The sequence below is a fragment of the Pseudophryne corroboree genome, chromosome 9 (assembly GCF_028390025.1).
Source record: "Pseudophryne corroboree isolate aPseCor3 chromosome 9, aPseCor3.hap2, whole genome shotgun sequence".
Classification (NCBI taxonomy): domain Eukaryota; kingdom Metazoa; phylum Chordata; class Amphibia; order Anura; family Myobatrachidae; genus Pseudophryne; species Pseudophryne corroboree.
This window is the reverse complement of record NC_086452.1, coordinates 253,809,527-253,832,229: the sequence shown is the minus strand read 5'-3', so window position 1 is coordinate 253,832,229 and position 22,703 is coordinate 253,809,527. Positions and strand designations below refer to the sequence as shown.

Sequence of the window (22,703 nt, the reverse complement as noted above, 5' to 3'; positions counted from 1 at the left end):
ATGGACTTGCCCCAAGAGACTGTGATCCGGATTTTCCTGTTGACCATGATGTTGACCAGAGCAGTCTGTTCCGGCGAGAGTACCATGGAGGTCGAGAGAGGTTCTGGAATGGGTTCTGATGATAAAGATGGAGGCGTAGTTTTCCAAGAACAACTTAACCAACAAGTAAAGGCGAGTATCAGAAAACGATCCGATAGCATTGACAATAGAAGGAATTGTGAAGGATTGTTAGCTGAAGAAAACTGTATCTGTAGGCTCTGTGACAACGTAGTGGAGGACGGGTGCATCAAGAAATGCCAATCCAGTTTTAATATCCATATGGACCGGCATCCATTGAGTGACTATCACTCCTTAGTGGGTAGTGTGTTAAATAAAACAGATTGTTGGGTATGCTCTCAAGTACCTCAAGGTCATAGCAAATCAGGGCTAGTACCATTTCCTTTAACGTTAGGGGAGGTACTTGAGTTAAGTGGTGGGAGACCGGTGGACAGGAGGTTTAATATCTCCAGCCCTCCTAGTTTGAAGTTCCACCAATACCATGTGGATAGGTCCCTCTTATGTTTTAATATCTCCAATCCCCGAAAGCCAGGAAATTGGGAAGTATCATGGAGTAACCAAACCATGACCTTTTCGCATAGAGCAGATAGAATGCCTACAGATACAGAGCTTATACGCCACATAGCCAGTAGAGGAAAATCTTTCCGATATAGGTATACCTTAGGAAATAGGATTACGAGAGTTGGAGAGGTATCACCAGGATACTGTGCACATATCGTACAACCTGATACGTGTACTAAGCAGATGGAAGAATTAGGGTTAGGAGATTTCACATGGAAGGTGTGTAATATGGTTATGTCCTACTCCGTCCCATATGTTCTCCCCGATGATGCATATTTCATATGCGGGAGAAAGGCGTATAAGTGGCTTGCCCCAAACTCTGAAGGATTGTGTTATATTGGAAAAGTACTGCCTGAAGTAATAACTGTATCACATGACAAAATGAAAGACATACACCGTGTTGCCCAAACTCCTTATACTCACACCCATTACGAGCACGTAGTTAAACGGCACCTGATAGAAAGAACAGAGCATCCGGCCTCTGACATGATCCATGAATCCACCGGGATTCAGTTTCTAATCGCGTTAGACATCACCCGCACCGCCAGAGGAGTGTTGAATTATAAATACATATCTGCGCTTGCAAATTTGTTAGATAATATCACTGAAATGTATGATGACACGTTTAGGTATACTGGAAGAGAACTTCAAGCTTATAAAACAGAACTGGTACAGCATAGAATGGTTCTTAATTACCTCACAGCAGTAACAGGCGGATATTGTGTCACACTGGCAACACAATACGGCGTGAAATGTTGCACATATATTACGAATAGCACCGAGGACCCGGTCGAGGTCATAGACCAAAAGATGGACGATATTCTCCAACTGAAGTGGGAATTTCGCAGGAGACACAATCTCACTCTCGCTGCTGTAGGTAATGAGCTGACTGGTTGGGTGTCATGGTTGAACCCACGAAATTGGTTCTCTGGTTTAGGAGAATGGGCTCAAGGAGTCATAATGGATGTTGGGAAGTTTCTCCTATGTATCTTAGGTGTTGTCATATCAATTGGTTTGATATTTAGATGCGGTCAGGCTTTAATGAAGTGCAATCGTCGTACTAGGGTAATGAGTCTGAGGAGTGAGGAAACTGTAATTCCAATGGATTTGATTTATGACCCAAATGTAGAAACAATGATGTGATGAAAATGCGATTTCTACGGTCCGTTTCTTTCACCTGTTTTTCCGTTTCCTCCAAGGTAAAAAGACCCACTTGGACGAGGAATTTGATGAGCCGATATACAGACAACAGATGGATTAAAGAAGAAGCTTTGACAACCTGATACACAGATTTTTGATGAACTTTGCCATAGATCCCCAGTTTCCCTAGAAATTTTAAAATTACGCTAGCCCAACACTTTTGTAAATCTATGGACATTGACAAAGCTTTTGCTCGCACCTTATGGGCAAAAGCACAAAGAAGACTGCATTCAACAGACACCGAACAAGACTTCAACCGACAAATGTTCATTTACCTGACATAGAATACCACTGCATTTACCGTAATTATGTCTTTTCTTCATCTCTACAACCTTCAGGTAATTACACACATAGTATAGGGAATACAGGCACAGATATCAGCAATCACATATTCCCCCATTCATGTATCATCAACTAAAATGTGCTCCCCCTTTTTGTTACAAAAGCCGAAAAGAGCTCGGTAAAGTTTGACAGCCCATCCACAGACCCGTACCACGGGATAAGAAGGAATTCAAATGTATACTTCGCAATGCCTCGAAGCTTGATGTACAACACGTACGGCACGATGATACGTGACCCCCCCAAACATGGATTCATACACACATGCTTCTACTATCTCACTAGGTCATACCCTCTTCACACCTTCTCCACTCTCCTCCCTTACCCAACCATGGAAATGTATTAACCCCTGACATATATTTTTCTCTTTTTGAAATGTTTTAGAAGGTGGCAGTTATTGTTGACTGCCAAAGGGTGGACTGTCAAAGTCAGAAAAATATCTCTATACACACTGCCATATTTGCACCTCATACACGTCCGCGCTGCGCATGCGTACGCTCTCCCGTGCGTGCGCATACTCACAGTCGCGGGCACCCGCAGGCGCACGGTATGCGTATTTACGGTAGAGTTTATGTGATCGTAGCGTGCGACTCAATCGTTACATATTTTAACTATATAATGTATTTTGTAGATCATGGTCCCTTTGATAGATTCTGAAAGTTTAGTTAATATAGCATGTTCCTGGACAGAGGGATCCCTCTTTGTATTGTACGAAGGGTCTAACAGGAGTCATACAGTGGTGTTTAGTACCCATCGGAAGAGTATTTAATTAGCAATATTCCGGTGTTGGTTTGGAGCGGATTAATCGCTCGTGCGAATAGTTATGGACATAAGAAGTTTATGTCCATTTACTATTATTTGCTCTTACTTAGCCATGCGGCGGGAAACCCAGTTTCCCTCCCACCTGAGCTGTTGGAAATCGTCACAGCCCACCTGTATGAATCAACCTATGACCTTTTGTTATAATGCGAAGCCGAATTCCTGTGTCCAATGAACAATGAGATTGTAGGGACCATTGAATTGTATTGTGTGTGGGGCATAAATAGACAAGCCGATCACATCCAGCTCACTCTTCAACGGTTATCATTGCTGAAAATCGGGAGCTGGATGTAAAGAGGCGCATGCGATCGTTCCCCTTGTGCGTAAGTGTTTCTCCGCAATCATATTGTTCTTACTGTTATTGTGAGCCATTTCTCTCTATTTCTCTCTCTTCTCCTCTTTCTCTCTTATTTTCCCTTAAAACATAATTGTATTGTATTGTATTTCCTGTGTAGTTATCTGGTTAGGTAGTCTATGTTATATTGTAGTGTATGACTTGTATTGTGTTAATTCTTTTGCAAGTATATCATTCATAATATATATATATATATTAGGCGTTGGACCCTAAGCCCAGGTATCTGTGTATTTCTTGTAGTGTTAAGTATTCACAGAGCGTCGGTGACGCTCAAACAGCTTTTAAGTTAATAAGGTTACACTAGGTTGCATCTACACCCTATCTCTACACTAAGGCTTTACAGCATATTACATTGTTTATGGTTTAGATATAAAGGTTTAACATTGTGAGCGTCAGCGCCGCTGGTGATCTCCTCGTGGTCCCGAGCGTCCGCTACGCTATAGCGAATCATTACGTTAGACGGCAGCCAATAGCGTGCCTGCCTGTGATCTCTTGGCCGTGAGCGAACGTGACGCTTGAGCGTCTCGACTACGGCTAAGCGATTGCTACGCAACGAGCGTGCCCTTACGGTACTCCATACGTGAATAACGTACAGTGTTCTTAGACCTCATAAAGGGTTTTATATAAGATAAATATTTAGCTTTATCAAAATATATAAAAAATAAGCGGAACTGAAGCGCGCCATTAAGGGGGTGTGGCTTAGCCCTCACAGCTCTAACCAGCGCCATTTTCTCCTCACAGAGACGCTGGTCCTTCCAAAACACTGATGTACAGATCAGAGTGAAAAACGAGGGGGGGCACAGTTATTTGGGGCAATATAAGTTAAACATAAAAGCACACTATATCATAAGCGCTGTGGAAATGAGCTAGTAAACTCCTTCTGTGTTTCCATGACAGAATGTACTGGGGTCTATCCCTTATAGCCAGTTTAATGTCGGCGGATGTTTGGTACACGTGTGTCGGCATATCTGAGGCTGAGTGCTCTGCCACAAAGGGAATGACTATGTCAGCGCTGTCGACTCCTAATAGTACTTGGTACATGTAAATTAATGTCAACATGTCAGTAGAGGTATATTTTTCCCAAGAGAAAACTATATGGGAGACACAGACGTGGGGGGTAACTCTGTCAGCACCAACAATATCTGACTGGATGGATATTGACATGATAATGTGATGCATATCAGAAAGAGCTATACCTATATGTATATGTATGTATGTATGGTAAAGTTACATAGGTCTGCGGCACGATCACAGATGCGATAATATTTATGGAGGGAGTCCTATTCATAGAATTGATTTCTCTCAGACCCCTCGGGATCGCCAAAATTTTATTTTGCCCAGTTACTACTCCCTGAGATCGAATCGATTAATGTTTTTTATGTCGACCGTAATATTTCCTGATCAGATCTACAAAATCGGCATTCAGTACCTGTTCATACACATTGGAACGTATTAAGCTGTTCCTGACAAAAGGATATATGTATACGTATTATACATATATATATATATATATATAGATCTAGATATATATATATATATATATATATATATATATAGATAGATAAATGTGTGTATAGGTGCATTTGAAGGTATATTTATGTATATACAGATGTAGCCACCTTTATCATGACCGATTCTCCGCCTAGACGGACGTTTAGTCATGCTAAGACGATAGCTTAGCTTGCTGAGTTTAATCACAGGCAGGTGTGTTGAGGCGATTCTAGATACTCAGCATGCATTACACATCTCCACCACTGGGTGGCTAATGCTCCACTAATCCAGTACTTTCGATCGTATAGCGGCGGATTGATCTACAGCTCTGGCAAATGGTCAGTGACGACTGTAATGTTAATAGATGGTGACCAATGGTCAGACGGTGAGAGTTCTCAATATAAATAGTTTATACAGACACAAAAGAACATGTTAAAACACTTGTGTATGCAGACGCAAGATTGTGTATGGAGACACAACTAATTGTGTAAAAGGAAGTATGTACAATGCATAAACACCGTGCTTTTGAAATACATGTACAGTATGAGCGTCCGAGTTCCCGTGACATTCACTTTATTATAATTTTTTTTCTTTGTTATACAGTCAATGGAAGGGTGCACACAGGTTTCACATAAATCTTGTCTTGTAACCTGATCGGAACTCCCTACCTGTCTACTGCATGAACTGTGCAGGCTCCCAGAGGGAAAGGGGAAAGTGGGATGGGGGTATGGCGAGGCAGTGGAAAATACCGTGTTCAAAGAACGGGCCAATGCTGAAGGAGCGTCAGAATCCCCTAGCTAAAATACACAGGGTCGATAGGGATAAGCGAGGTCTATGCACATAACGATACACCAGACCCCCATCGCATCACAAAGTGACAAAATGTCCGAGGCCCATGTACCCCAGCCTTGTAAAATTATGTGCATAGACCTCGCTTAACCCTATCGCCCCTGTGTATTTTAGCTAGGGGATTCCGACGCTCCTTCAGCATTGCCCCGAAGCCTGCAAAACCTATGCCGTCACATGCTCCATAGCTGAGTGCTGACACGAGGATGTTCATGTGCCTTGGACATTTTGTCACTTTGTGATGCGATGGGGTCTGGGGTATCATTAAGTGCATAGACCTCGCTTATCCCTATCGACCCTGTGTATTTTAGCTAGGGAATTCTGACACTCCTTCAGCATTGCCCCGTGACCTACAAAATCTGTGCTGTTACTTGCTCCATAGCCGAGGGCCTCCATGGGGCAAGGAGTCACAGGCGGTAGCCATTTCAATTGAGTCTGCCCTGCTACAGAATTGTATGTGTACCGTATGGTGCATAGAACCTTAACAGTACAACCGCTCCTGCAACTTTGCCCTGGTTTATGTGAATAACTCCCTACCTGTCTACTGCATGACCTGTGCAGGCTCCCAGGGGGGAAGGGCGATGTAGAGAGATAAAAGCTCCTCCCTAAGTTCCTGGTTGCCAAATCACCGTCCTTAGTATCTCTGTATAGTATTTTCTATTAGGGTACTAATTAGCACGAACAGCTAATTAGTACCCTAATAGAACATAATGAACAGAGATACTAAGTACGGTGATTTGGCATCCAGGAACTTACTGAGGAGCTTTTATCTCTCTCCATTATACATAGAAAGATTAAACTTCCAGCTGTACATTACAAGCTGTTCGTGCTAATTAGTACCCTAATAGACCATACTGTACAGAGGTACTAAGTATGGTGATTTGGCATCCAGTTAAAAGCTGTTCGTGCTAATTAGTACACTAGTAGAACATACTGTACAGAGATACTAAGTACAGTGATTTGGCATCCAGGAACTTAGGGAGGAGCTTTTATCTCTCTCCATTTTAATCTTTCTAAGTATAATAGAGAGAGATAAAAGCTCCTCCCTAAGTTCCTGGATGCCAAATCACTGTCCGTAGTATCTCTGTACAGTATGTTATACTAGTGTACTAATTAGCATGAGCAGCTTGTAACGTACAGTGGCAGGTTTGATCTTTCTATGTATAATGTAGAGAGATAAAAGCTCCTCCCTAAGTTCCTGGTTGCCAAATCACCATCCTTAGTATCTCTGTATAGTATTTTCTATTAGGGTACTAATTAGCAAGAACAGCTAATTTGTACCCTAATAGAAAATACTGTACAGAGATACTAAGTACGGTGATTTGGCATCCAGGAACTTACTGAGGAGCTTTTATCTCTCTCCATTATACATAGAAAGATTAAACTTGCCGCTGTACGTTACAAGCTGTTCGTGCTAATTAGTACCCTAATAGAACATACTGTACTGTGATACTAAGGACGGTGATTTGGCATCCAGTTAAAAGCTGTTCGTGCTAATTAGTACACTAGTAGAACATACTGTACAGAGATACTAAAGATGGTGATTTGGCATCTAGGAACTTAGGGTGGAGCTTTTATCTCTCTCCATTATACTTAGAAAGATTACAATGGAGAAAGATTAAAGCTCCTCCCTAAGTTCGTGGATGCCAAATCGCTTTACTTAGTATCTCTGTACAGTATGTTCTACTAGTGTACTAATTATCACGAACAGCTTGTAACGTACAGTGGCAAGTGTAATTTTTCTAAGTATAATAGAGAGAGATAAAAACTCCTCCCTATGTTCCTGGATGTCAGATTACCATGCTTAGCATTTCTGTACAGTATTTCCTATCTAGCCAGAAACCCTGCATCCTGTGCAAGCTAGGCGGACAACTGGAGGGGACCCGATACACGGTTGCTTCCCGTTTCCCTTTACAGTATCACATAAACTAGTGGCTGGTCTGCCCCGAAAGCCAATAGTCTCCTCTTTTGTATGGTACCAGTCCCGAGTCTCTGGGACACCCAGAACCAGAGATATCAGTATGCAAAATGGACCCATTTTCCCATAGACTATAATGGGCCCGTTAATTCAGACCCACCATGGATTCCGACGCTTGCCATGAGCCTTGTGGGGGTCACAGAAACTTGGGGTTGGTACCCTCCAGTAGCTAATTGTCTCCTCTTCCATACCAACCTAGCGATGAAGGCTCCCACCTCCCATGTTGAGAGTCCCAGGTTTGAGTCCCAAAGTGCCAACCTTTTTTTTTTTTATATGTTCCCGTGACATTCACTTTATTATTTTCTTTCTTTGGTATACATTGAATGAAAGGGTGCACACAGGTTTCACATAAATCAAAGTAAATCTGCAGCAGCGATTCATTCCGCTATGTACAAATACACAGCGGTAATGAGTATAAATTAGTGTATTCCGACGCAACTAACTGACCAACACGGTACTGTAGATTGTCGGCATTTGTGTATTGTACCTGACCTGAACTCCCTCCCTGTACACTGCATGACCTGTGCAGGCTCCCAGGGGGGAAGAGCGATGGGGGTAGGGAGAGGCGGTGGAAAATACCGTGCTTTTGAAATACAAGTATTAGCGTTCGAGTCCCCTAAGGCATAAACCAACACCAATGGGAAGGAAGTGCCAACCTTTTTTTAATGGGTTCCTGTAACATTCACTTTATTATTATTTTTTTTTCTTTGTTATACATTCAATGGAAGGGTGCACACAGGTTTCACATAAATCAGAGTGGGCGGGGGATTTTTCTACATACAGTAGTATACTGTTGCACATGTCTTGTAACCTGATCGGAACTCCCTCCCTGTCTACTGCATGTACTTTGCAGGCTCCCAGGGGGGAAGGGGAAAGTGGGATGGGGGTAGGGCGAGGCAGTGGAAAATACCGTGTTAAAAGAAAAGGCATAATCAAAACCATGGGGAACTTTGCGGTGTATCATTAAGTGCATAGACCTCGCTTATCCCTATCGACCCTGTGTATTTTAGCTAGGGGATTCTGACGCTCCTTCAGCATTGCCCCGTGACCTACAAAATCTGTGCTGTTACTTGCTCCATAGCCGAGGGCCTCCATGGGGCATGGAGTCACAGGCGGTAGCCATTTCAATTGAGTCTGCCCTGCTACAGAATTGTATGCGTACCGTATGGTGCATAGAACCTTGACAGTATAAACTCTCCTGCAGCTTTGCCCTGCTTTATGTAAAACTTGTGTTTTGTCAATTTGCTATGCGTTCGAGCCCGGTGTAACGTAATGTGCACAGACCTCGCTTATCTCTATCACCCCTGTGTATTTTGGCTAGGGGACTGTGACGCTCCTTCACATTGCCCCGTAGCCTGCAAAACTTATGCCATCTCTCACTCCATAGCCGAGCGCTGCCTGCCACGTGGTGGGGGTTCAGGGGTGGTGGCCATTTTGCCAGTGTGCTGTGCGATTGAGTCCGGTGTACCGTAATGTGCATAGACCTCACTTATTCCTATCGCCCCTGTGTATTTTAGCTAGGGGATTGTGACGCTCCTTCAGCATTGCCCCATAGCCTGCAAAATCTGGACTGTTACTTGCTCCGTAGCCTAGGGCCTCCGTGGGGCAAGGAGTCATCGGTGGTAGCCATTTCTATTGAGTCTGCCCTGCTACATTATTGTATGTGTACTGTACGGTGCATAGAACCTTAACAGTAGAACCGCTCCTGCAGCTTTGCCCTGGGTTATGTGAATAAAAAAATAATAAAGTATCTGGAAAAACTAACATGCATTCGTACTTTAGAAATCGAACTCGGGACTCTGAGTATAGGAAGCGGAACACTTCACCACTTCGCCGCGGACAGATGAATAAATCCATTGGTTTTGATTATGCTGTAATGGCTACGGGATTAGGACGCTAACATACTGTACAAAATTCCTAATCTCAAGAGGCAATAGTGAACTTCTAACACGTCCATTTGCGACAGTGTACACTACTGGTTTTATGTTGTTTTGTCTGCGGGACTTGGATGCTCACATATTCATAAAGTACTGTAGATGGATCATATACTTTATGCTGTACTATTTGCGTCTGTACCGTATATACTGTATTAAATAATGCAGCATAATGAGTATTTACTGTATTAAATAATGCAGCGTAATGAGTATTTACTGTATGCAGCGTAATGAGGCGCTTAGTAAAGTAGTCCTTATTATATATTTCAGTATTGTATTTTACGGAAGACCACACGCATGCGCAGTGGTGATTGTAAAAAGCGACATCTGGTGGATGATCGCAGGTATTACACGTAAAGGTAACGCCAAACGCTCTGTCTGTCTCCGTGCGATTAGGTACGCTTCTCTGTGACTAGGCGCGCCTCCCTACGCCCCGGTACGCTGTGTATGCTCGATCGGGACAAACGCCTCAGCCAGTCAAGATAAAGGTGGCTACATCTGTATAAATATTTATAATGAATGCTGAGGTAAAAGTTATTCCTTCTCATGGATAGAATAAAGTGAGAGTCACCCCTGTTCTGCACAGGGCTCTGTCACAAAGGATCGTATGCAGGAAGATATGTAATACTCTAATTATATGTCCGCATGTACGTTGATTATACTAGCATTACATGCGCATGGGGCAGTAGTTGTATGCAGGGTACTCCTGAAGTTGAGTCATGTTTATATCATTGCAGCATACTGCCGTGCGACTACAAGGGATATGGGACTCTTGGGTTCGCGGGCCACTTCCATGGCGGTCTCGACTAGGAGGACGTTGTGGATTCACCAATGGAATGCTGAGGCTGACTCTGAGAAGTACTGAAGTATCTTCCCTATGAAGGTTAAACCTGGTTTGGGGATCGCTTTGTTAAGTTGATCTCGGCAGATACCCCTGGTAAGTCTACCTTCTTGACCTATGTTCCCTCACAATGGTTGGTGACGCATTATTGTAAGATGCAGTCATTTCGACCAAATGGATATGGTTTTCCCTTTCTTTGCAGGTAGAGGAAGGTGAAAAGGTAAAAGGTCAGCAGCCTTTTCAAGTTCGCAGAAGCAGAAATCATCCTCTGTTTCTACCACATCCACAGCATGTCGCTGGGTCTATCTTGCGGGAGCCCACACCGTTGGGACCACGTCTAATACTCTTCAGTCAGTCCTGGAACGGACATGGACCAGTGAGTTTAAGAATAGAGTCCCAAGGGGGACATACTGGAGTTTCCAGACGATTCCTCTCACTGATTTTTCAAATAGACCTTACCGATTCTCCTTTGGACAGGGAGGTAGTATGCGACGCCATACAGGAGTTAGGTCAGGATCAGGTCATTGTCCTGCTGTCCCGGTCACACACAAAAAAAAGGAAAAAAGAAAAAGCTGTTATTCAAGCTTTTTCGTGCTTCTGAGGCCGGACGGCTCGGTCAGAACAATCCCAAAAATTTCTACTTAAGAAGTTGAACTACAAGATGGAATCTCTCAGGGCAGGGATATCCAATCTGTAAAAGGCGAAAGAGGGTCTAAGTACGGTTTCTTCCGCATTAGGCTTACCTGGGTTTGCTATTCAGGATTGTCATTGCCAATTCACCGGAGTGATGGCGGTATGATGGTTTTCCTGTAGTAGTAAGAGTCATTATTATTCTGTACTGGGACCCTCTCCTGAGTATGGCGAGGTAAAGAAACAAGTGGTGCAAAACGTTGTTTTCTCCCTGACAGTTCTTCAACAAAGTGGTTGGCTCCTGAACTTGCCAGAATCACTGTTGATCCCAACGAAGCGGTTGTCGGAGTTGGGAATAATGTTAGATACAGAACTGTATCAGAGTTTGTTTCTTCCAGTGGAAAGCGCTCTAAGGATCCAGAGTCAGATCGGATCTGCAACAGTGTCAATTCCATCAATACATTCCGTTGATGAAGAAGATGGTTGGGGCCTACGAGGCCATTCAGTGAGCAGATTAAATGCCAGAGTGGTTTTAGCGGGACCAGTTGGACATGTGGTCCAGGTCTCACCTGGCACATGCATCGGAAAATAATCCTATATTCCAAGACCAGAATCTCTCGCCTGTGGTGGCTGCACAGTTCTCACCTCCTAGATGGACGAAGGTTCGGGATCCAGGATTGAATCCTGGTGTCCATGGATGCAAGTCTCGGAGGCTGGAGAGCAGTCTTTCAGGGGGAAGAGTTTCCAGGGAAGATGGTCAAGCCAGGAAGCTTGTCTGCAATAAACATTCTGGAATTGAGGGCTATTTCCAATGGCCTTCTGCAAGAGGAACATCTTCTTCGCGATCTGCCCGTCTTAATTCAGCCGGACAATTTAACAGCAGTGGCGTACGTAAACCGCCACGGCGGAATGAAGAGCATAGCGGCAATGGCAGAAGCCACAAAAGTTTTCCACTGGGCGGAAAGACATGTAAGCGCTCTGTCAGCGGTCTTCATTCCGGGTGTAGACAACTGGGAACCAGATTTCCTCAGCAGACACGATCTCCATCCAGGAGAGTGGGGTCTTCATCAAGAGGTCTTTGCAGAAGTGACAAGTCGTTGGGGAATTCCTCATATAGACATGCTGGCGTCTCGCCTCAACAAGAAACTTCAGAGATATCATTCCAGGTCGAGGGACCCTCAAGCAATAGTGGTGGACGCCCTGGTGACACCGTGGGTGTTTCAGTCGGTCTATGTGTTCCCTCCACTTCCACTCATTCCGAAGGTGATAAAGATCATAAGAAGAACAAAGGTTCAGGCGATCCTCATTGTTCCGGACTGGCCAAGGAGGGCTTGGTATCCAGATCTTCAAGGGACCTGTTACAGCAAGGACTGTGCGTGTATCAAGACTTACCGTGGCTGCATTTGACGGCATTGCGGTTGAACGCCAAATCCTAGCCCAAAAGGGTATTCCCAGTGAAGTCATTCCCACACTGCTTCAGGCTAGAAAAGTAACGCCGAAGCTTTACCACCGTTTTTGGAGAAAATATGTGTCTTGGTGTGAATCCAAGAAGGCTCCTACGGAAGAATTTCACCTGGGGCGTTTGCTCCATTTTTTGCAAACAGGGTGGATGTGGGCCTAAAGTTAGGCTCCATTAAAGTACAAATTTTGGCCTTATCTATTTTCTTTCAGAAAGAATTGGCCTTCCTTTCAGAAGTTCAGACCTTCGTGAAGGGCATGCTGCACATCCAACCTCACTTTGTGCCCCCAGTTGCACCATGTGATCTTAATGTGGTGTTGCAGTTCCTGCAATCTCATTGGTTTGACTTTGAACCTTTGCGTAAGGTTGAGTTGAAATTCCTTACTTGGAAAGTGGTCATGATGTTGACCTTGGCATCTGCAAGGCGGGTGTCTGAATTGGCGGCTTTGTCTCACAAAAGCCCCTATTTAATCTTCCATGCAGATAGAGCGGAGTTGAGAACTTGTCAGCAATTTCTGCCAAAAGTAGTTTCATTGTTTCACGTAAACCAGCCTATTGTGATGCCAGTGGCTACTGACGCCTTGGCGGAATCAAAGTCTCTCGATGTGGTCAGAGCTTTCAAAATCTATGTCACCAGAACGGCTCAGATTAGGAAAACAGAGGCTCTGTTTGTCTGGTGGGTTCCCAACAAGATTGGGGCTCCTGCTTCCAAGCAGACTATTGCACGCTGGATCTGTAATACGATTCAGCAGGCTCATTCTATGGTAGGATTGCTGTTACCGAAATCGGTGAAAGCCCATTCTACCAGAAAGGTGGGCTCATCCTGGGCGGCTGCCGAGGGGTCTCGGCATTACAGCTTTGCCGAGCTGCTACTTGGTCAGGATCAAACACCTTTGCGAAGTTTTACAAGTTTGATTCCCTGGCTGATGAGGACCTCTTGTTTGGTCAATCGGTGCTGCAGAGTCATCCGCACTCTCCCACCTGTTCTAGAGCTTTGGTATAAACCCCATGGTTCTTGAAGCATCCCCAGCATCCTCTAGGACATATGAGAAAAGAGGATTTTAATACCTACCGGTAAATCCTTTTCTTTTAGTCCGTAGAGGATGCTGGGCGCCCGTCCCAGTGCGTACTGTATCTGCAGTTATTGGGTATGTTTACACACATTGTGTGTTGCGTTTAAGTCAGCCTGTTGCTGACGATATTCATGCCATGGCATGCGTTATGCTGTTATTGGTTGTGTTTACACACACAGGTTGTGTTATGCATTATGTCAGCGTAGTGCTGCATATTCTTCATGCCGTCGGCTGGTTTTCTATTCAATGCCACGTTCTGCGGCATACTGGAGGTGTGAGTTGGTAAAATGCTCACCGTGGTTTATCAATAAATTCTTTCCTCGAAATGTCCGTCTCCCTGGGCACAGTTACTTAAACTGGAGTCTGGAGGAGGGGCATAGAGGCAGGAGCCAGTTCACACCCATTCAAAGTCTTAAAGTGTGCCCATGTCTCCTGCAGATCCCGTCTATACCACATGGTTCTTGAAGCATCCCCAGCATCCTCTACGGACTAAGAGAAAAGGATTTACCGGTAGGTATTAAAATCCTATTTTAACAGTGTTGACTTTACAATGTCACACCTGATGCTTTGCCATCATGTTTCAAGTTTTAAAGCCGGCACCATTAAAGTGCTTTAAATTGCATTATTAGCATGTTATCATCCCTGGTTCTATCTTGCATTGTCCTCTTTCTCGTTATTGACATTTTGAATGCTGAACTCACTTACCCAACCCCTATGAATTTTTGTCGATGAAAATTTTGACTAAATGTATTAGTCGACTACAGTTTATTTCAGGACTAAAATTAGACTAAAATGAAAACTGAGACCTACTAACTAAATCTTAACTAAAACAAAGCAAAAAAAAAAAAAAGTGACAAAGACTAAAACAAAATGTAAATCCTTGTCAAAGGGCACTGTAAGTAGGGTTTTACATTTTTAAAGAACAATTATGTGTTCTAGATATTTGCAGAAAAGAAATATGACCTGCTGTGAAGGAAGTAGGATTGTGTATTGTGCTTGCTTGTTCTCTCAAACTTAAGGCATTAATTTGTATATGATATATGGGAGTACTACGGTAAGTCAGACTCAGTATGTAACACATTCTCATCCTACTGAGCCTAGAATACTAAACACATAGTTAAAGAAATGCAAACTTCTCCAGGGAATTTTAGAGAAATGTTCTTCAGCAAAATCCATTAGAGTATCATTAACCTGAGTGCAGTAGTTACGTCTAAAACATTGACTAAAATTAGACTAAAATTAAAACAGAGAACCACTGACTAAATCTTGACTAAACCTAAGCAAAAGAAAACGACTAAAATGTGACTTTAAACCAACTATAATTTTAAGTAAGTGACTAAGACTAAAACTAAATTGAAAATCCTTGTCAAAATTAATACTGCTAAGAAGTAACACTCAGAAGTGAACTGGAAACATCACAGTAAGAAGCAAAAAGAGGATTTTGGTATTTCTCTGAATCCACTCGGGGACACTGGAACTCTTCAGACAGCTGGGTGTGAAGTATTCAGACCGGAGGTGGCACAATCTAAATAAAAAATGTATGCACAGCTGGCTCTTCCCCCTTCACGCCCCTCAATCCCTCCGTTTTATAAAATTGTGCTGGAGGTGCAGCACAGAAAAGGAGCTCCTGCTCCACTAAAGAATTAATTTTTATCTAATAATCAATTTGAGCCGAGCCAACCTAGAGAGAAGAAGGAACATGAAAACTAAAGTCCTATAGAGAGGAACCAACTGTATCAAGTCAAACAGTGACAAAGAACTATTAACATAATAATAATGAAAAACAAAATTTACCAAGAACACGCAGGCTGACAGCACCGAGGGGTGCGTCCAGTGTCCCCGAGTGGATTCAGAGAAATGGATTTATCAGTAAGTACCAAAATCATCTTTCCTCTTTCATCCATTAGGGGACACTGGAACTCTTCAGATAGCTGGGGATGTCCCAAAGATACTCCCATGGGTGGGAGGTCTGTCCGAAGCCTGTAGAACCAAATGTCCAAACTTGGTATCCCTAGATGCAAACGTCTCAAACATGTAGAATCAAGTGAACATGTATGCTGATGACCTCTGCAAAGCTGGGTAGTGGAGGCTCCTCTAGCCGCAGCCCAGGAAGCCCTTACTGAACTGGTGGTATGAGCACCTACTTGAAATGGGACCCTCTTACCACTAGAAATATAAGCCTGTTTGATGGTAAATCGGATCCACCTGGCTAGAGTCCGCTTTGAAGCCAGCCAACCCTTCTTGGGCCCATCATAAAGAACAAAGTGTCAGATTTCCTAATAGAGGTTGTAGCCTGTACGTAAATCCTTAAGGCTCTGACCACATCCAGAAACAAGTCCACCACAGAGCTCCCAACTTTGAGACCCTTCTTGCTGATGACAAAGCTAGGAGCAGGGTAACCTTCCGGGACATGTATTTAAGATCTGCCTTCTCCAAAGGCTTGAAAACTGACGATTTCAAAAATTTGAGTACTAAATTTAGATCCCACGGGCCCGTGGGAGGACGAACAGGTGGTTGTATCCACAGCACACCTTGTAAAAATTGTCTGAACCTCCTGTAAAGACGCCAGACATTGTCGGAAAAGAATAAAGAGGGCCAAGACTTGTACCTTCAAGGATCCCATCCTCAACCCTCCATCTACACCGTAGAAACCGCAAAAGTCTATTTAGGCGGAACTCTCTGGAATTCCAACCCTCAGACTGACACCTGTCTATGTACTTCTTCCATATTTTATAGTAATGTGATGCGGTGACTGGCTTCCTGGCTGCTAACATAGTGGGGATAGCCAATTTCCAATTTGGACCCCATGCCGAGGCTTGGGGTGGGGTCCAAATTGGAACATAAAGGTACGTATCCTTTATGTCCATGGACACCATGAACTCGTCTTGTTCCAGTCCCGCAATAACCGACTGTATTGACTCCATCTTGAACCTGTAAACATTCAGAAACTGATTCAAAACTTTCAAATTGAGGATTGGTATGACCAAAAGATTTGAAAAAAATCCCAAACCTCTTTGAGAAGTCGGAACAGGCATAATTACTTCCGTCTGAAGTAACTTTTGAATCGCCATATCTAATGCCTTCGCTTTTTGAGGACACAGAGGAAGACCTGTTGTAAAAAAAACTGACTGTCAGGGCGGTTTAGAAAATCTATTTTGTATCCCTGGGAGATGATATTGTTGATCCAGACTTCCGGTGAGGTTTCAGCCCAGGTGTCCCGGAACCTTTCCAACCGTGCGCCCACCATAGGAGACCCAAGGTGAGCTGGGAGACCGTCATGCCACGGTCTTGTCAGCAGGTTTAGGGTCCTGCTTTCTGGTTGTGGTCTGGGAATGGCCTCTACCTTTGCTTCCCTGAGCCTGGCCGCCAAAACCTCTTCTTCTAGCACAAAAGGATTGTGACCTAAAAGAATTTAACACTGGACCAGAATAATTCCTTCTGACCGTTGGCAGTTCTAGGATAAGTAGTAGGCAGAAAAGTAGACTTCCCCGCTGTTGCCTGTGAAATCCACTTGTCTAACTCCAGACCGAATAAAGTCCCAAAGGATCTACAAAGGGGATCACCTCCACTGTCTTCTTGGAATCAGAATCCACTTGCCATTCTCTGAGCCACAGAATCCTTCAGGCTGATATAGCCGAAGCCGAGATGCGTGACGCTATTCTGCTAGCATCCTTTGTGATTTGGCAAATGTATGTAGCCGACTCACAGATATGCTCCGCTAGACTAACAATCTCCTCTTGGCTGTTATCTTCCACTACAGCCTGAACAACATGACCTGCCCATGCTACAATAGCTTTGGTCACCCACGTACTAATAATTGTAGGTTTGTGCGATGCTCCAGCAGACACAAAAATAGACTTTAGTGCTGTATCTAACTTACGGTCTGACACATCCTTTAGAGTAGTCACGTTTGGTATCAGCAAGATTGTTTTTTTTGACAGTCTAGCCACAGAGGTGTCCACAATGGTCGGAACCTCCCACTTAGACCTGACACCTTTGGGTAGTGGGTAATTAGCCGTGAACTACTTTGGAATTTGAAAATGTTTATTAGGTTGCTTCCAAGCTTCTCCCATTTGATCTTGAAGAGTCTGAGGAATCGGAAAAACCACTGTTTGCGGTTTCTGAGACTCAAATAAATCCAAAACCTCAGGTTCCTTAACGTCTTCTTATTTCTTGAAGTTAAGAACCTGTTTTACCTCCTCAATAAGGGAGACTAATCCCTTAACCTCAGCATCCTCCTCCTGAGGACGGACAACCATGATTTGCTCCACTGACTCTCCCTCCTCCTAGTCCTCAATGAGACCCTCCGACTCTTCCCGTAGGAGAGGGAGTGGTCTCTTTACCGCTTAATGCATTCTTTTCTGCTTGTGCGGGCGGTGTAATCCTAATCAGAAATTCCTCCATAGTTTTGGAAAACCCTGCAGCCCATTCTAAATGCTGCTTGCGGGATTCTGCCATTTCTCTGGAAATATATGACAGGGCACTTTCTCATGACCCAGACGGACCACTGCTCCCAGGTTGAGCGTCCATTCCCAAACATGTGTTGCATACCTCGGAGCTGCCAACATTAGTGCTCTTTTTTCCACATTTAGAGCATACATAGCGAGTTTTTGTGGTCTTAGTCGGTGCTTCTGACATGTTAAAACACACACATGCACACCACTTAGCAGTGCTTTCACCCTATTAGAATAGGTAGAGAAAGACCGTAGGGATATAGGGAACAAAAAGAACTTGCAGTCACACAGCTGGAATCATATTAGCCTGACGTTTGCAACCCTCACACCACCAACTGATTGCAGCTCCCTCCCTCACTGTGACCTCTCCACTAATAGAGAAAAACAGCCTGACAGAAAGGAAGAGGCTTCTATAGCTGAGCCACAGACACTAAGTGACCTTTCCCTCTCCGTTCTTTTGGACAGATTACATGTCAATCAAAGTGGCATGCACAACGGAAGATGTCATTTATCCTTGAAAAAGTGCACTGAATGCACGAAACGTGGTGGAGACGTGACACAGACAGGAGAAAGAACAGCTACCGCCGGAGATTGCGAGTGTCCGCCTGATTACGTCATCACACCCTCCACTGGACGCAGCGGTAGTGAGGCGGCCAAACATCAGAAGCACCACGCTAGCACAGTGTTCCCAGCCTCCCGCAGTGGAAGTAAGATGGCAACACACGTGGAGCCGCGGACGGCTACAGAGACTGCTTAAGACCATCTCTGCTGGAAGATAGGGAAAGGTAGGGTCAGGAACATCCTTAAGACCACACTCCTGGCTGTATAACTCGCTCCAAAAGGAGCTGTAAACATCTTGTTTTAACCACACAAAATCTTTTTTCACAGGTGCCATGCTTTTATTAATCAGCGCTCGTTTTTTCAATTAAATAATTGCAGCTTGAGTTGACTGGGTTGGTAATTCTGTTGCTCCACCTCTACAGGACCTGTCAGCAGAGTCCTTTGGAAGATAAAAACACATACTTTTGATAAGTCATGTCCAGAGAGATCTCAGCAGCAGAGCTTCTAAACTAACAGCACAAGAATATACCGGTATGGGGACTTAGCACTAATCTACTGCTAGATTTCATATATACTTATAGTATTTTCCTTATGTGACTGGCTCTGCTTTTTACCTCCCTTCAGAGAGGAAAGCCTGCTCAAACTGCATGCCTAATTAATAAAACAAAATGGGCACAACTAAAATTACATGTTCACATCATGGCTTTACCTGCCACTCTCTGCCAGCGTGACGACTCTCTACTGTCTCCCGCACCCGGGAACCTGATCAGCGGATCTCCTGCACTTATCCCCTAAGTAAAAACACCACCGCTACGGAGCTTCCGGTCCTGCCACAGCTGGACCGCCTGACAACCCCAGTAACATCTGCGCCGCCAAGCCGCCGGGTCTCCGCGACCCCAGCGGCTCCCATGCGCTCTCACACTAACGCGGCTTAAACTATCTTTTCCTGAGGTCGAACCTGCTGCGGGGAATGAAACTAGGCTGCCGGGAGGAACAGTCGCCTTGCTGCACCTAACCGCTGTACTTGTGCTGCGTCTCCGTTACTCACTCAGCTCCTGCGCCTCAGTGATAGTACCTCAGCTCCTCTGCTGCAGGGATCTCCTGAGAGAGATGCAGATTCCTTCAAACAGGATCTTTGTCTCTCTTACACTTCTGAACCTTTCAGATAGGTTGGCCCGGCTCAAATTGATTATTAGATAAAAATGTATGCTTTAGTGGAGCAGGAGCTCCTTTTCTGTGCTGCACCACCAGCACAATTTTATAAAACGGAGGGATTGAGGGGCGTGAAGGGGAAGGAGCCAGCTGTGCATACATTTTTTATTTAGATTGTGCCACCTCCGGTCTGCATACTTCACACTTAGCTGTCTGAAGAGTTCCAGTGTCCCCTAGTGGATGAAAGAGAAATTATATGATACATGCAGCAGCATTTGACAGCTAAAAAGGCTTATTGATTGACAGGAAAACCAAATTTTCCAAGGTGCAACATTAATCACCAGGCTAACAAACAGTTTTACTAGGTGGTCTGGCGATTGAGTAATTAACTGTTTTAGGTACTGGTTCCTAATGAGGTGATAAGCGGTATTCTTATAAATACTAATTCAGGTAAGAAATAGATGCCTCCACTGCTTGTATGAAGATTTCTCACGACAGAAAGCACGCCACTGGTATAATACTTCCATCATTCTGGACATTTAACAGAGGTTTCAGAGATACTTACTTAATGAGGAAGTGACCATTGTGGCTGATATGTTTTCCATCCTTTAGCCAGTAAATGTAAGGTGCAGGAATTCCACCAGACGTGCACACCATCTGTATGTCTTCAGCTGGTGAAGCGTTGATCTCATTTGGAGTTCCAGAGCCAGCAATGCTAGGGGGAACTTTAAATATTTACATATTACATACATTGTGACTGCAATAATGTAAAAGTTAATTTCAATTATGCACCTTTAAAATACAAGGATGACTGGATGACTTGCCTTGAATAGTCAGAATGAAGTGTTTCTGAGCTCTGCCTTCTACATTTGATGCAAGACATGTGTAATTTCCACCATCTGTGAGCTGAGCTCTGGTTATTTTCATTTTGCTCCCGCCAGAAAGGAAGTAAGTCTCCAATAAATCTGAATGATCTATATGTAAGTTCAGAGAGGTTAATGTACTAAATTTGAAAACACCAATTCACTAACATAAATTATGTCAAATTTAGAACACATCACTCCTATTAAGCAGTCACTTTGTACATTTTGAACCTTCAAAACTACTGAACCTTTGTCATACAGAAAATAAGAATGGTGCAGTTTTCAATATAGAATATAAGATACAGTATGTCCTATTTCTTTATAAAACATAACAATCACCATTATTTACAAGAACGAATAGCATAAGAAGTGCCTCATTGATGTTAACAGGAACATGAGATTTATGGTCTTACCTGGTTATATCCTTTTCTTTGAGTCCATAGAAGGCACAGGAGTTACACAATTTCTTTTTTCGGCTTGCGAAAGCAGTCACATTGTTGGACTGTACTTTGACCGGACAATCCTTAATGAGAGGCTGAGCCGAGCGTATCGCTCTGTAAATTGCTTGGAGCTTCAATTGATGGGTAGCTGGCTTTATTGAGGTGTCCAGTGTCACTGACATGTTTCATTGTTTGACATCATCCCCCACCCTTGAAGGCTGGCATCGGTGGTAATCACGACCCTGAATCCAAAAGGGGTGACCCTTGTCCACGTTGGAATGGAGCAGCCACCATATGAGAGAGTGGAGAACTTCCTGCGAGTGAACCAGGGTCTGTGACTTGATGTGCAGATGAGACCCATTTCACTTGTCCAGAACTTCCAACTGCAGAAGACGGGACTAAAATTGAGAGTACTCTATCACGTTGAACATGGCAACCATTAAACCCAGAATCCTCATTCAGGCGTGTATGGTGACCATGTAAGGTCATAGCAAAGTCTGAATCTTAGACTGCAGGGCTAAAATCTTGTCCTGTGGGAGGAAGACTCGCTGGACACAAGAATCCAGCAATGCTCCTAAATGCAGGAACTCCACCAATTAATCTTCCAGCCGTGAGACTGTAGAAGATCTACCATCAACTGAATGTGGTCTGTCAAGATATCTGGTGACTGGGCCATAATGAGGAGGTCATCAAAATATGGTAAAATCCTGACACCTCTGCGGCACAGGTGTGCTGCCATAACCGCCATGACCTTGGAAAAGATGTGCGGTGCTGTTGACAAACCGAATGGCAAAGCCAGAAATTGGAAGTGGTCTGCCTGAATGGAAAACCTGAGGAAAAGCTGATAGTTGGACTGAATAGGAACGTGCAAATAGGCATCCTTAATTTCCAGGGATGCCATGTAATCTCCCAACTCCAGAGCCAGAATAATGGAGAATAGAGACTCCATACAAAACTTGGGAATCCGGCGGTACCTGTTCAAAGTCTTCAGATTGAGGATAGGGCGATAGAAGCCATCAGGCATTTGAACTACAAAAAGGGAGGTGTACAAACCCTGACTCTTCTCTGAAAGGGAAACAAGATAATGACATTGGAGGCCAGAAGGGAGTTCATGGACTCCAGAAGAGCTTCTGTCTTTCCGGGTTCTTCCGGAAGTCCCGTAGAAAAAATAACATTGAGGACGTTTCCAAAAGGTCATAGCGTCTTTGAGAAATTACCCTTCTGACTCAAGCATCCGTTGTGGTCCCTCTCCACTGTGGGGCAAAAGACAGAAGTTGGCGCCCTACCCTGGGGTCTTCCGGGAGGAGGCCCGCTCCATCAGGCATGACAGCTGGTTTTAGGAGCTGGACGTCTGGTAGCCCTGGGATGTTTAGCACGGGGTTTCAATCTCTTGGAGGGAGTCTGGTACCGGGAAGATGCCTGACTCTTAACTCGGCTCTGAGGGCAAAAGGAGCAAAAGGTAGTTTTGGATCTGGCTGGTGTAGCTGAAGGAAGAAAAGCTATCTTGGACACTGCCAGCGTGGAGACTATCTTGTCCAGTTCCCGTCAAATAGTGTATCCCTGGCATAAGGAAGATCTTCTAAGACCTTCTTGGAGTTAGTGGTCGCACACCAGGAATGGATCCACAGGGCCCTCCTGGCACCTATGGTG

At 44.2% G+C, this 22,703-nt stretch overlaps 1 protein-coding gene across 3 annotated transcripts in view; it reads right to left on the bottom strand.

Moving 5' to 3' along the window:
- HMCN1 (hemicentin 1) overlaps window positions 1-22,703 on the bottom strand; it is a 1,072,092-nt gene that overhangs the window by 460,230 nt on the left and 589,159 nt on the right. For all 3 annotated transcript variants that reach the window (XM_063940215.1, XM_063940214.1, XM_063940213.1), the window contains 2 exons: window positions 20,575-20,724; window positions 20,316-20,475 (listed from right to left, as the gene is read on the bottom strand). In XM_063940215.1, the coding sequence (XP_063796285.1) occupies window positions 20,316-20,475; window positions 20,575-20,724 (310 nt within the window). The remainder of the gene's footprint in view (window positions 1-20,315; window positions 20,476-20,574; window positions 20,725-22,703) is intronic.